Source organism: Pan paniscus, chromosome 9 (assembly GCF_029289425.2).
Source record: "Pan paniscus chromosome 9, NHGRI_mPanPan1-v2.0_pri, whole genome shotgun sequence".
NCBI lineage: Eukaryota > Metazoa > Chordata > Mammalia > Primates > Hominidae > Pan > Pan paniscus.
Genome location: NC_073258.2, coordinates 14,796,081 through 14,809,678, shown reverse-complemented (window position 1 = coordinate 14,809,678; position 13,598 = coordinate 14,796,081). Strand labels below are relative to the sequence as shown.

At 44.3% G+C, this 13,598-nt stretch overlaps 1 protein-coding gene across 1 annotated transcript in view; it reads right to left on the bottom strand.

Annotated features, from left to right (window-relative positions):
- Positions 1-2,072: 2,072 nt before the first annotated feature.
- MICAL2 (microtubule associated monooxygenase, calponin and LIM domain containing 2) overlaps positions 2,073-13,598 on the bottom strand; it is a 270,478-nt gene continuing 258,952 nt past the window's right edge. Inside the window, exons 36-37 of the mRNA XM_055094134.3 lie at positions 9,354-9,427; positions 2,073-5,909 (exon numbers count right to left, since the gene is read on the bottom strand). Coding sequence (XP_054950109.2) covers positions 5,725-5,909; positions 9,354-9,427 — 259 coding nt within the window. The 3' untranslated portion in view covers positions 2,073-5,724. The remainder of the gene's footprint in view (positions 5,910-9,353; positions 9,428-13,598) is intronic.

Genomic DNA, 13,598 nt, shown 5'->3' with positions numbered 1-13,598 from the left:
AAACCCAGGATAGAGGTAAACCAATCATATCAAAGCAAATTAAGGCAAAATTCAAGCCCAAAGTGGCTTTCACTAGGAAAAGATATTCTTCCTAAATGTGAAGGCCATCTGTTATGGGTTGAATTTTGTCCCCTAAAAAAGATAAGTTGACGCTGTAACACCCAATACTTCAGAATGGGATCCTGGAAGTAGGGTCATTGCCAATGTAATTAGTTGCTAAAAATTGTATTTAGGTCATACTGGAATATGGTGGGCACCTAATCCAATGAGACTTGTATCTTTATGGGAAGAGGAAAATTTGGACACAGATATGCACAGAGGGAATGTGATGCAAAGATACAGGAAGAAGATGGCCATTGGAGTGATGCAGCCACATGCCAAGGGATGCCTGGGACTTCCAGAAGGTGGAGGAGGCGACAAAGAATCCTCCCCTAGAGTCTCAGAGGGAACATGGCTCAGCAGACACCTTAACTTTGGATTTCTAGCCTCCAGGACTGGGAGATAATACATTTCTGCTGTTTTAAACCTGCTGTATTTTGTAACAGCAGCCCTAGGAGACTGTCACTCTTCCAGATCACACTGACCTCGGAAAGGATTGGGGAGAGGAAAATCAAGAACTTGGTGTCATCTCAGTGGCCTGGGACATGGACCACATACCATCTAAGGGATAAAATGGCATCCCCTGCAGATCAAGATGAGGGTTTTACAAAAGCTCTGGATCCCAAACAATAGTCAGAGTTATTTGACTGCAGCAAAGCAGGAGGGGGAAGAGAGAAGCCAGCCAGAGCCTCTTGAGGATCTCTTTGATCACTGCAAGCAAGATGTGCTCTTAGGATGAAAGGAATGCCTGAGAAATGAAATGTCTGTGGAGTGGGGGTCTTAAGGGACAAGCCTCATTGCATGTCCCCCTTGGGAACTCCGGAATATTAGTGGTGGCCTTTGAAGGTCAGCCTGCCGGTGAGCATGTCCTCCAGGAATTCTACCTGTCTGGGTGAAGGCTGTCCAGGTGGCAGGGATGGAGTGGGAGAATAGGAATTCTTTTGGTGGGCAGGGAAGTCACAGGACAGGAGGAAGTTGGACAACCTCAGCCTTAGTTGGTAACATGGTAGACTGAAGGCAGGGCTGTTTTTGAGGACCACACAGGATGATGCCACTCAAATTGCCTCTGATTCAGCCATGGGGGAATGAGTCCAAAGTTCTTTGAGACAGATGACCTGCTCACCTACCCTTCAGGGGTAATAATGAACTACAGACAGTGGTGGAGAGATTTTCTCACCTCAGCATGCTAGCTGAGGGCCAGCTGCAGAAGTGAAGCCCTAAAATCAGTAGTTCCTTCTTGGGTAATCTAACAGAGGAATGAATAACACACAGGTAAACAAGAGCACAGCAATGCTTTTAAGGGCAGAAAGCAGTAGGTGTGAGCCAGTGCAGACTCAGCCAGGCAAGGGGGAATACCTGGGGCCCCAGTGATTATACTGGTGTGTGGTCCATGTCCCAGGCCACTGAGATTATACCCATGGTCTTGATTTTCCTCTCCCCAATTCTTTCCTAGGTCAGTGTGATCTGGAGGAGTGAGAGACCCCGCTTCCATCTTTCTTGGGGGGAGATATTATAGCTATTCATACGTTGGATGTTTCCTCTTAGGGAGGAAGGTTAGAAGTCTTATATCTAACAATGAAATGGAACCAAATCACCAAGGCCAGATGTTGTCTGCTGGAAACACTAAAGGGTATACTTGAAGGAGTATTGGCCAAAGAGCTGTGCAAGGGGCTGGACATCTGGGGCTACCATAAGCCTCATCCCTCCCCTTCCCCAGCCTTGAAAACAGCTTTCTTTGTTGAAGGAATACACCTGAGGTGAGCCTTCTTCGCTTCTCCTCCCATTCAAATCCAATTTGCTGGTCAGGTAAGTCCTTCTAGATGCCCCATGGTAATAAAATCTCCCAGGTTAATTAACAGACTCCCACACAAAATCAAAGCCTTGCCCAGGCTCTTTCACTGAGAACAAATAAATGAAATGGATGCTGCCCTCAGAGGTGCCAGACCAAGCCCACATGAAAATGTTTTGATTCCTGAGACACAAAACCATTTATTTTTGGTTCATTTCAGTATCTATAGCAGTGCACAAATAACACATTTCCATCCACATGAATAGTTCCCAATTGTTGGAGCAAATTAATCTTTTACAAGCTACTCAGCAGTGAGGTTAGAAGATAAACAGTAGATGAAATTGTACACTTTCCCCTGTATGTGAACTTTCTTATTACAATAAACTCCTACATTTGAGCTCACCACATCCAATGACTGCCGCTCTCTGTTCATGTGGCGGCCCCGGCTGCCCCCTGCCACCTCTGCCCTGCTGAGGTAGTTCTCTGATCAGCCACCTGGGTGGGGCATGCTGCCATTTTCAGTTTGGAAGGAAAAGCCTGTAAATCTGCTTCCTGGGAAGAGAGACACTGCTGAATTGTCATTTGCCTCCAGAATGCAGAAAACATCAATTTCATTGCAGCTCATCAGGGTTGGAAACACCTGCCACTTCCTTTCTCGGTTGCAATTAACATGGTGCATCTTGGCATTGATTGATTCCAAGCAGCCTAACACTGCCAAAGTCAAGGTTTAAATGAACAGTACAACCTGAGATGATTTTTCACAGTTTTAGAAATACAAACTTATTTTGTATTTCTAAATACAGCCCAAGAAGCCCTGTGATAGTGGGGGATATTCTTTATGCTTGAGATAAACGTGAGTAGAATAGGTTGATGCTTATAATAAAAATAGCTTTTCATCTTTGTATTTGGGGATGGTACCTACTTCTTGATCTTTCTATTTATTTGGAGGTGGAGTTAAGGACTAATATTCTTTCTGTATCTCAGCATCTGGCACAGGGCTGCAGAACCCCATGGGCATTCAGAGGATGTTAAATAAATAGACCAATAAATCAATGGTTTGGGAGAGCAAGCTTAAGAAATGTCCTCTTGGCCCAACTTAGGTACAATTCTGACCTTATAACTATCATAAACACTTTGATTTAACTTAGAAGCTGTGTGAGACTGACTGTGAAATATGACCTGAGGCTGGGCTTTCTGTCCCATTCAGAGTCCTATATAGTTTGGCCTTGATCACATTCACTAGTGCCCTTTTATGGGGCACTGCAGACTCTGTGTGTTTTCATCATAATCCTACTCATATTGCATACAAAGAAACTGTCTTCAAAATGTACAGTATTTTACATTTTGAGAGTCTTAGAATGCTCTCTCTTGTAAATAAGGAATGGAATCATTTTAGATAGTTCAACAGACACAATATTTGTGTCCATTGGAAATGTTGAAATGGTTTTTATGTACTAGTAAAACAGAAAGGCCAGTGTATATAGAAAACTGTTAAGGATGAAGTTTACGTTTTAACTTGGCCAGATAAAACTGAGCCATAAACCACAGAGCACAGCCTGTGAAAGCAAGTGAACAAATTGCTTCTCTCATCTATTAACAGAATACTAGGGGCCAAACCATCTTCTCTCTTGGCCCTCTTGGGAGATTTATTCTTTGGGATGGAAATATAACAAATTAAAGTAAGTGGCAATTAATTCTTTTGCACAATAACAACTCAAACATGACACACTTGAACATCATCTGTTAAATGTATGCAGGCATCAAAGGATGCACTTTTATGCAACTGACAGAAAAGACTGGGGCCTGAATATGGCTACATATTCTAGAATGAAAACTGAAGTTATAAATCTTTTTCTTATAATGAGTTGATATTCTTGTGCATCCATAGTCTTACCTCTAAATGCCTGATAGCTGAAATCTTTAATACTATACAACTCACTGCCCCAAACATCTGGGTTATTTGTATATTAAATAGCTTATGTACCAATTTCTTAGTGCTAATAGGTCTTCTCCAAATTATAACACCTGAAAACCTGAATTATGAGGAAATGATATTATCAATTCTCACCAATACACAAATAAATAAAAATAGATAAATATCCAGAGGTGGTACAGTTTTCATAGGTAGGTAGGTAGGTAGGTAGGTGCCTCCTCATATTGCCTAATAATAGAATTCAGGCCCTGGAAGACCCGATTCTTATCTTTTTTTAAAAAAAAGGAAGGAAGGAAAGAAAAGGAAAAAGAACTGCAACCTTTGGAACTTGCTATAACATAGAAAGGTTGTGCTTAAATGTAACCCAAAGCATTGGCTGACTCAGAGGAAATCCAGTTATACATCTAATTTCTGGCTTGTGAGCTGGCCAGATTGGTGCGTGCAGAGAGCGTCTCTGACAGAAGTGGTTCATGGATTGATTTGAGAGAAACTTGGTCTCCAGTCAGAGCCAACTGTTGCAGAGCACCTTTTGTCTAATGACACATTTAAACACTTGCCGAAATGAGAGCGGCCAAATACACAACCAAGAGTTCTTTAGTGTTTCTCTTATCGATAATAGACTAAATCTTCAAAGAATCCGAGCAAAAACAATCAAATGTTTTATGACAACACATCACCATATTAAATCTTCTCTTCTTTGGCCCCCATGGGAACCCTCATAATGCCCCAGGAATTCCAACATGTCAGCACACAAACTCCATCTTCCAGCTTTCTTTTCAAACTGAAATGTCATTAAAAAAATTCATGACCCAGTTTGGGATTTGGTAAATAGGGTCACTGCATTCAGCCCTCCCTCTAAGTCAGAAGTGGTTTTGTCCTTGCTCTGTAGAGTTCCTGGGGAGAGGGAGAGATACTTCTCTCTTTAAGAAGAGCACCAGCAAGAAGCATTCCTTCTCTTGTACCCTAGTGTGTTCCGTTTCAGTAGCAGCACCAACCTCACCAATATTTTATCAACAAATAAAAGAAGTTCCCCTCTTTTGTTTTCTGCCATCATCAACACTTATTTAAAAAGTACTTTAAAATCATTCATTTTCTGAAAATGCTTTTCATTATTTTCCAGGGTCCATAAAAAGCATAGCACGGGGACGAAAAGCTTTTCTAAGCCAGCAGTGTTTGGTGAACACTAACAATCCCACTGGCATAAAGTTAAAGTTTTATTTCCTTTTTTCTTTTCTTCTTAAAATAAAATTAAGGCTCAAATGTTCTATTAAGCTCTCATTGCTTATGTATATTATATTAAGGCTTATAAATGCACCTGGTAAATTAAATTCACCCTGGATTGAATTAACACCTGCTATATGAGTTATTTGCTTTATGTAATCAGTAATCTCAAGGTTTCTCCTCTTTCTCTGGAAACACAATTTAAATATTAACCTAATCTTTAAACTGCGGCTGCTTCTTTCTGACATTTGGAAACTGGTCATCCATACAAAAAAGGCAAATATGGACATATTAATGAAAAGGCAGCTTCTCAAGAATCTTAAAGTATGTAACTCAATGAATTGGGAAGGAAAATGATAAAAGTAGCAGGAAAGTCAAGTCTTTGTGTCACTTTCTAGGGAAAACAATGCTGGTCATCTGCCAACAACACCTCCAGTCTGAGAGCCTGGCTGAAGTTGACTGCCAATTGCCAAACAGTCTTTGGGTTTTCTTCATTTGAATCTCTGGAAGGACCTTGGGAAGCTGCCATGCGTGCAAGAGAATTTTAATTTTAAAAAATGCAGTAAGGTATAACTTAAGTTCCAGGGATGATAAATCCTGCAGAAAGACCCATGAGGGTGTGTGGTGCACTTGGCCTGATTCGGTCCCAACGTGCAGCCAGGGAGAGGGACTACGGGCCTCCTCAAGTCCTGCTCAGCTGACAGCCTCTGGAGAATACGAAGCTTTCAAAATGCTGGTCCTCGGCTTTTTCTCTGATGCGTTGTTCCTCTAAGGAATCGACGAGTTTGTCCCTTTGCTCAATCACTTGCATCAGCTCGGTGAATATTTCTTGCTCTTCATTTAGATCCTTCTCATCTTTCTGGCTCTCTAAAGAAAAAAAAGAAAACCACTGGGCTCAGAGAAGATTGGGCCCCGGGAGAGTTTTTGGCATGGACATTCTCGATTGTTATGGACTTGTTCTGCCTTTAATTTTAATGGAGAAAACAAGGAAATGAATTTAACACCAAGGAACCGCCCTTAGAGCGAGAAATGAGAAAGGTGGGTGCGGTGAAGCAGTTCACTCAGTTTTCATCTTGAAGATATGTACAAAGCGACAGGGAAAACCCCTTTGTAAGAAAAGGAATTTAATACCAGCCAAACCCTATCAAATCCCCCAACCTTCCCTCTGCCCCAAAGAGAAGCTAACAAAACAACAAAAAAGGCGGTTTCCATAAACATAGCTGAGCCACAGCAAAGAAATCTGTGAGAAGTTTCTAAGTAAACCACCTGCACCAGTGGCTACTGTTTCAATGACCACAATCTTTTTTTTTCTTTTTTCTTTTTTTGAGATGGAGTCTCACTCTGTTGCCCAGGCTGGAGTGCAGTGGCATGATCTTGGCTCTCTGCAACCTCCACCTCCTGGGTTCATGTGATTCTCCTGCCTCAGCCTCCTGAGTAGCTGGGATTACAGGTGTCTCCCACCACGCCTGGCCAATTTTTTGTGTTTTTAGTAGAGACGGGGTTTCACCATGTTGGCCAGGGTGGTCTCAAACTCCTGACCTTGTGATCAGCCCACCAAAGTCTCCCAAAGTGCTGGGATTACAGGCGTGAACCACAGCGCCCAGCCAGAATCTTTTTCATGTGTAGTTAATGACAAACTAGCCTTTTGTTTAGGGACCACAGGGAAGCAAAGTGAGGCTACAACTGTCTGATAGGAAGGTGTTTCCACACTGACTTTGCTTTTCCCTTTGTCTTCTCGAGTACCTGACCTTCTTGATAATTGGCCTGAGGCATTCGGTTGCCTGGGGGAGATAGGATTGTTAGAAAATGAAAGGACAGAGTAGGAAACAAGTAGTAATGAGCTTTGGACACAGAAAACAGGATTCTGAAGCCAGATTTAAGTCTTGTCAAGCAGACAATTGCCTTGGGAGAAGACTTTCTAAATTCCTAGAGCCCCTGTGTCTAACACACAGAGGACAGGGTGGGGAGCCTCCTCCCAGAGTAGAGAGGGTGCCACTTCCTTCATCAGGCTTAGCTCTGAGGTCTGGGCCGGGAAGCAGGTAGGTCTGATGAAAGGGAGACAAAGAAACACCACCCCATTGCACCTCAAGTTTTAAGAAGAAAGAAGAGAGGCAGGAGGGGCAGAGGGTTACAGCCCCATGCTCGGTCTCTCCATTCTGGGCCTTAGAAGCCCCAAAGGGGACAGGTAATGTCATATCTCATTGGTGGATGGGCAAAGGACTCTTGCCCTGCCCTTGTTCAGAATTCTGGAAAGAAGCCAGCTTAAAGGGCATCCCTATGTATAAACATAAGACTACTGTCTTATGTTATGGTTGGGCAGAGAAGAAGGGTCTGAGTGTGGCCCCTCAGATCTTGGTGTGCTGTATGCGGCATGGGTGGAGCCTAGAAGGGTCCACTTGCCCCACTGTTACCAGAGATAGCTGGCTAGTGGACCTGCCATAGGGTTCCCCCATGGGGCAGAGTGACCCCACAGGAGAGACTGTCTAGCCATGCTGAATGGAGGATGTGCTGAGGTGAGGCTGGGTGAGCCAGGAATGCCCGCAGGCTCTCAGGCACCCTGAGAGAGTGGGCAGGCTATGGATGAGACCAGCACACACCTCAGTTGCAGATGCCACCAGAGAGAGTTGCAGTCCAATGATGGGGGATGCCATGAGGGGACTCAATAAGCAGAGCACCCCACACAGAGTCCTAATGCCACCACAAGGTCACACAGACCTGCCTTTTCCCATTACCTGCCAGTCACCCTGGGGAGAGACAGAGAAGGGAGGGGTGGCATCTTCAAGACTGCACATTTTCATCCCAAAGAGACCGAGCATCTCCTACACGGATTGTTTAAGTTATTGCATCAGATTAAGTTTACCATGGAGGGGTAAAGAGTTCCTATTTTTTTTTTCTTGCTAATCAGTGGGAGGATGCGTAGGCAGAAGATGAGCTCAGGTACAGACAGAATAAAGAAACTATATTTTTTGGATACATCTGACAGGGTTGAGAAAAACCTATGACCTTCACTTCTTAGTAAGAATTTTTTTTAAAAAGAATCAAAGGTGGCAAATAGTCTTTGGTGGTATTTATTTAGTATCCTGAAACAGAACAAATTAAACTTTTCAAATCTGATATATAAATCAGATATCAGTTAGAACCTATGGTTTATTAAGTTAGGTATATTCCAGGATTACTATTCATTTAATAAACAGCACAGAAAAATGAAAAAAATCCTCTCTCAGTTTAGGCTTGTCATGGATGGACCCATCTGAGCCCCTCTGACATATAAAAAATGATTTATACCACTTTAGTCTGTACAGAGCTGCTGCATAAGGATTTTGTTAGAATTCTGTTGCTATAAAGAAACAGTCTGCAAATTACTGCCATATGGGAAAGAACAGGAGACCCTGATCTGTGATCTGTTCCTAAATCTTAGCCCTACCATTCACCTTGAGCATGGGATTTAAATTCTCTGAGACTCAGTTTTCTAATTTGTAAATTGGGCACGAAAATACCTAAATACAAATCAGTGATAATAATGCCTAACATTTGCTCAGCACTTGCCCTATACTGGGCAACCTCATAAGGTAGGTGCAGTATTAGATCCCTGAGGTATAGACATTCTTTAAGTTGTTCTTTTAGATCTAGGTCTGAATATGGGAAGGTCATGCATGGATCTGGCACTGCAAACACACAGGTGCAAAACAGAGTGAATATGCCTTTCTGGCAGGAACTAATAAATGCATACAGCAGTATACTGTGTCAGTTGAGTTTATCTCTACTCTCCTTGCTTCCTGGTGGAATCGTTTTCTCATGTGTGATGCCCTGGCCCTGCCCACGCTGGGAGGGAACGTTTCCTTTACCAGCTCTAGTGCCTGGCAGCACTAGGCCCGCCTTTCTCTGGGATCCCAAAGCCCTTCTGATGTGGCCTTCATCTCACTGAACTAGCATTACGGAACTGGGGGTGTTAGTCTCCCCAGTGAGCCCACAAACTCCTAGAGGGCAGGGCTTGCTCTTCATCATAAACCAGGACCACAGTTCCTAGTAAATGTGTGTTAAATGAATGGGTGGATACGTGAATGAATAAGTGAACATAGGACTTTGTTCCTACTGCCACTTGGGATGGGGGAAAGCACTGCCCTCACAGCCCAAGTGAATGAGGCTAAATGGGGCTTGTGGTGCTGCTGGTGGGAGGCAGGCTGGCTTTGTACTTTCCTCTGACTTGCAGGCTGGCAGGCAGGAAAAGCGCCCCACTCTGGGATTTGTGGCACACGCTGCTCAGGAGCCTTTCTAGGGGGAAGTTCTGAACAAAGGCCCAAGCATACTCACCCTCCTTGAGAATTTTCTCTCTCAGTTTCTGCTCCAGTCTGCTTTGATGATCTTCTAATTCCAGTTCCTGGGCCCTGGGTGAGAAAATGTTCAAATTTTATAAATACTATAGATTTGTGAGGAAACATTGATGAATAAGCCCATTGAGAGTAGCTACAGCATTCTTTTTTCCTTATTAAGACTAGAGTTTTAGCCTATCTTTATTTTTTATTGTAATTATTATTTTTTTGAGACCGAGTCTTACCCTGTCGTCTGGGCTGGAGTGCAGTGGCACCAGCTCCCTGCAACCTTCGCCCCCCAGGTTCAAGTGATTCTTCTGCCTCAGCCTCCCAAGTAGCTGGGATTACAGGCGTGCACCACCACACCTGGCTAATTTTTTTTTTTTTTTTTTTTTTTTTTTTTTTTTTGGAGACAGAGTTTGCTCTTGTCACCCAGGCTGGACTGCAGTGGCACGGTATTGGCTCACTGCAACCTCCACCTCCCAGGTTCAAGCGATTTTCCTGCCTCAGCCTCCTGAGTAGTTGGGATTACAGGCATCTGCCACTGGGCTAATTTTTGTCTTTTTAGTAGAGACAGGGTTTCACCCTGTTGGCCAGGCTGGTCTCGAACTGCTGACCTCAGGTGACCCGCCCTCCTTGGCCTCCCAAAGTGCTGGGATTACAGGCATGAGCCACTGCACCCAGCCTTAGCCTGTCTTTAAACTGAAGGTTCTGCTGCTGCTGGGATCTCTGAAGGTACATGGAAAGATTGCTGAGATACACTGAACTCAAGAGACCAGGGGGAGCAGCTGAAGGCTGCAATGTGCTCTCAGTAGGCTTTGGAAGGCCATCCAGACCACCCTTTAGGGATGGGGTGGGGGTGAGGAGAATAGTGAAGAAATGACTAGCATAGGCCCGGGAGAAGCAATGACAATCAAAAGCTTTTCTCTCTTTTAGGAGTAACTTGACTTAGAGCATTAACTCCAATGATGCCCAAGTCTCTGATTGTGGTACATGAGAAAACCAAATAGAGGAAACAAAAGTGAGACATTTTGTGTGGGTGGGGTGGGGGACTTAAAACTCAGGCAACTCTCCAGCTGGCTGTAGGAGAGGTGGAAAGAGTCAGTGATGCTTTGGGGTGGTCAGGCTTGAGTGCTGGGGGCTCAACATTTCTACTGAGAGGAGCAGCAAAGTCAAGAAATGAGGTGAGTCCTCAGTGAAGGTTACATGGAACTTAAGTTTTCCATGCCAGGGGATGCCCCACTGATATCACCGTGGGTGTGTGAGCTCCCCACAGGCTAGCCCATGTGGTAATGTGGAGGCTCCCAAATGCCACTCTGGAGTTCTCAGAAGAAAGGAGGACCACACACAGATGTGGCAGTGGTCAGAGGTGAGAGTTGAAGTTGTGTGATCCCTAAAAGGAAGGCTATAGATAAAGAAACAGTTTGAAGACAGAAGCCTAGAAATACCTACATTTAGAAGCCAAACAAAAAAGGAAGCCAGGGAAGAAGCCATCCAAAGGTTGGAAGAACAAAACAAGAAGTGCACCATCACAGAGACAAGCAAGGGATGTTTTGAGAGAAAAGAGAAAGGTCAAAGGTGTTCACTGCAACAGAGACTTGAAGAGGGTGAGGGCCGAGACTAGGTTCCTGGGTTTGACCTGGTGGGGCCTCCTCTTCCAGCCTCCACCTGCCATCTGCATGTGTATCACACATCACCCCTATAGGTGCTGGGGTCACTTTGTTATACCCAGTTACTGGCGTTATTTTTACTACATCTGCTACTACGTGGGCCAAGGTCCCTGCTTCTTGTTATCAACCCTGAACTTCTTGTGGCCCACTGTGGTAGCCAATGGAGACGGACCGGTCAGATCTTCCTTTAAGAGAACTTTCTGGGAGAAGCATAATGAGCTCACTGCTGCTGCAAAATCCACTTCCATGTCATGCAGACCGGGCAGAGACGAGGTGCTGCAGTTGCCCCGTTCCTGCCTGCATGGAATTCCTCGATGGGCAGTCTTTGCACTGATGTTCCCATTGGCCTGGCCAAGACTTTCTCAGAGCTGCGCTGCATCTGGGGCTCCTCCTGCCCAATTCTTCTCCCTCCCCACTCTCCTTTTACAGGCATCAGAACTGCAGTGGAGTCTGAAGACTTCTCACTTCCTCCTGCTCCCTCTCCCTTCATAGTCATTTTCCCCAATAGACCTCTTGTTCTTTGAAGTGTCTTGGCATCCGGTTCCCAAAAGCCTTGAATCAAGATACCAATAAGACATTTCTCCATGCTCATTCAGGGCTTTCCCCAAACTAAAACCCATGCTTTAGCAGAGCTCCTACTAGCCTTTGTCTAGTTCACATACCAAAGTTTTCCTATTTACCCTCCTTTGGAGAGGAAAGTCCTTCCTACAGCGCGTTGACCGGGGAAGCTGCAGTTATGGGACACAGGCAGCAGCCATGCCTCCCTGACTCTCAGGCAGACCCTTCTATCGCCATGGAGCTCTTCTGAGTTTTCTTATCACTACTGTGCTATGCACGTGCCTATGTGTTTCCCTTAAAACCACAAGATCCTAGAAGATAGAGTCTATGACCTTATCCATCTTTATTTCCACAGAACCCAGCATAGTCCCTGGTGCATAGAATTTGCTTGATAAATTTTTTATACTTTTAAAATAATTTTTACATTTTTACAATTTATCATTCATACCTGGCCTCAATGCAGACACAGTAGCTATATAAAAAGGGCTTTGTAGTCAGGTAGAGTGGACAAATTACTTAGTTGCCCTGAATCTCAGTATATGCATCAACTTAAAAAGTTGTAATAAGGCTGGGCATGGTGGCTCAGGCCTGTAATTCCAGCACTTTGGGAGGCCGAGGTGGGTGGATCACTTGAAGTCAGGAGTTCGAGACCAGCCTGGTCAACATGGTGAAACCCTGTCTCTACTAAAAATACAAAAATTAGCTGGGTGTGGTGTGCACCTGTAGTCCCAGCTTCTTGGGAGGCTGAGGCAGAAGAATCACTTGAACCCAGGAGGTGGAGGCTGCAGTGAGCCGAGATCACGCCACTGCACTCCAGCCAGGGTGAAAGAGCGAGACTCTGTCTCAAAAAAAAAAAAAAAAAGTTATAATAAAACAAATCATCACTAGAGATGACCCCCCTTCTTCCCAATTCCTGGCATTACCTTCCATGTCAATGGAACTCAATGAATGTAACTCCGGGCCACCTCTCCCAACCCTACCCTTCCTCACTCTCACCCCAGGGGAGGTAAATTTGGGAAAAATAGACTATGTGAGCTCAACTCACTCCTCTCTTTCTCTCCCAGGCTCATCCAGTCTTCAGCAAACATGTGTTCTCAATAAGCCTTGCCATAGTTCTAGGGCAAGGTTTCTTAACCCTGACACTTTTGACATTTTAGGCCAAATAATTATTTTTTGGTGGGAGGAAGGGACTGTCTTGTACTTTGTAGGATGTTTAGTAGCATCCTTGGCCTCTGCTCACTGGATATCAGTAGCACCCCTGCCCCTAGATGTGACAACAAAAATGTCTTCAGACATTGCCAAATATCCTCTGAGGTTATTGCCCCTGGCTGAACCCCACTGGTCTAGGATAACAGCCTTGCCCCTAAGGAGCAGGTGAGTCTACTACCTTTTGTGATTAGGTAGGTATATGTCTAATTCTGGGGTTGGTTAGTGTAGTGGGTTGAATGGTGACTCCCTAAAATATATGTCCATGTCCTAACCCATGGAAACTGAATGTGACCTTATTTGTAAAGGGTCTTTGCAGATGCAATTAAGTTAAGGATCTTAAGATAAGAACATTCTGGATTATCTCAGTGGGTCCTAAACCCAATGACCCAAGTGTCTTTATAAGAGCAGAAGAGAAGACACAGACACACAGGGAAGGCTGTGTGAAGACAGAGGCAGAGACTAGAGTGATGCAGCCACAAACTCAGGAAAGCCTGGAGCCAGGAAAAGTGGAAAGGGCAAGGACAGGTCCTTCCTTGTGTTTCTGCAGGAAACACAGCTCCCCCAACACCTTGATTTTGAACTTCTGGCTTCCAGACAGTGAGAGAATAAATTTCTGTTGTAAGCCATCCAGTCTGTGGCAATTTGTTATTGCAGCCTAGGAAACGAATAAAGGTAGCAAGCTAATCTGGGCTGTCATACTTAGCCAGGTACAAGCCATTATCATATAAGCCATTATTGGTAATAAAGATAATATTTTGATGTTCCCTCTATTGACTTGGTTGTCTTATTTCTCACCTGGCTCAGAACCC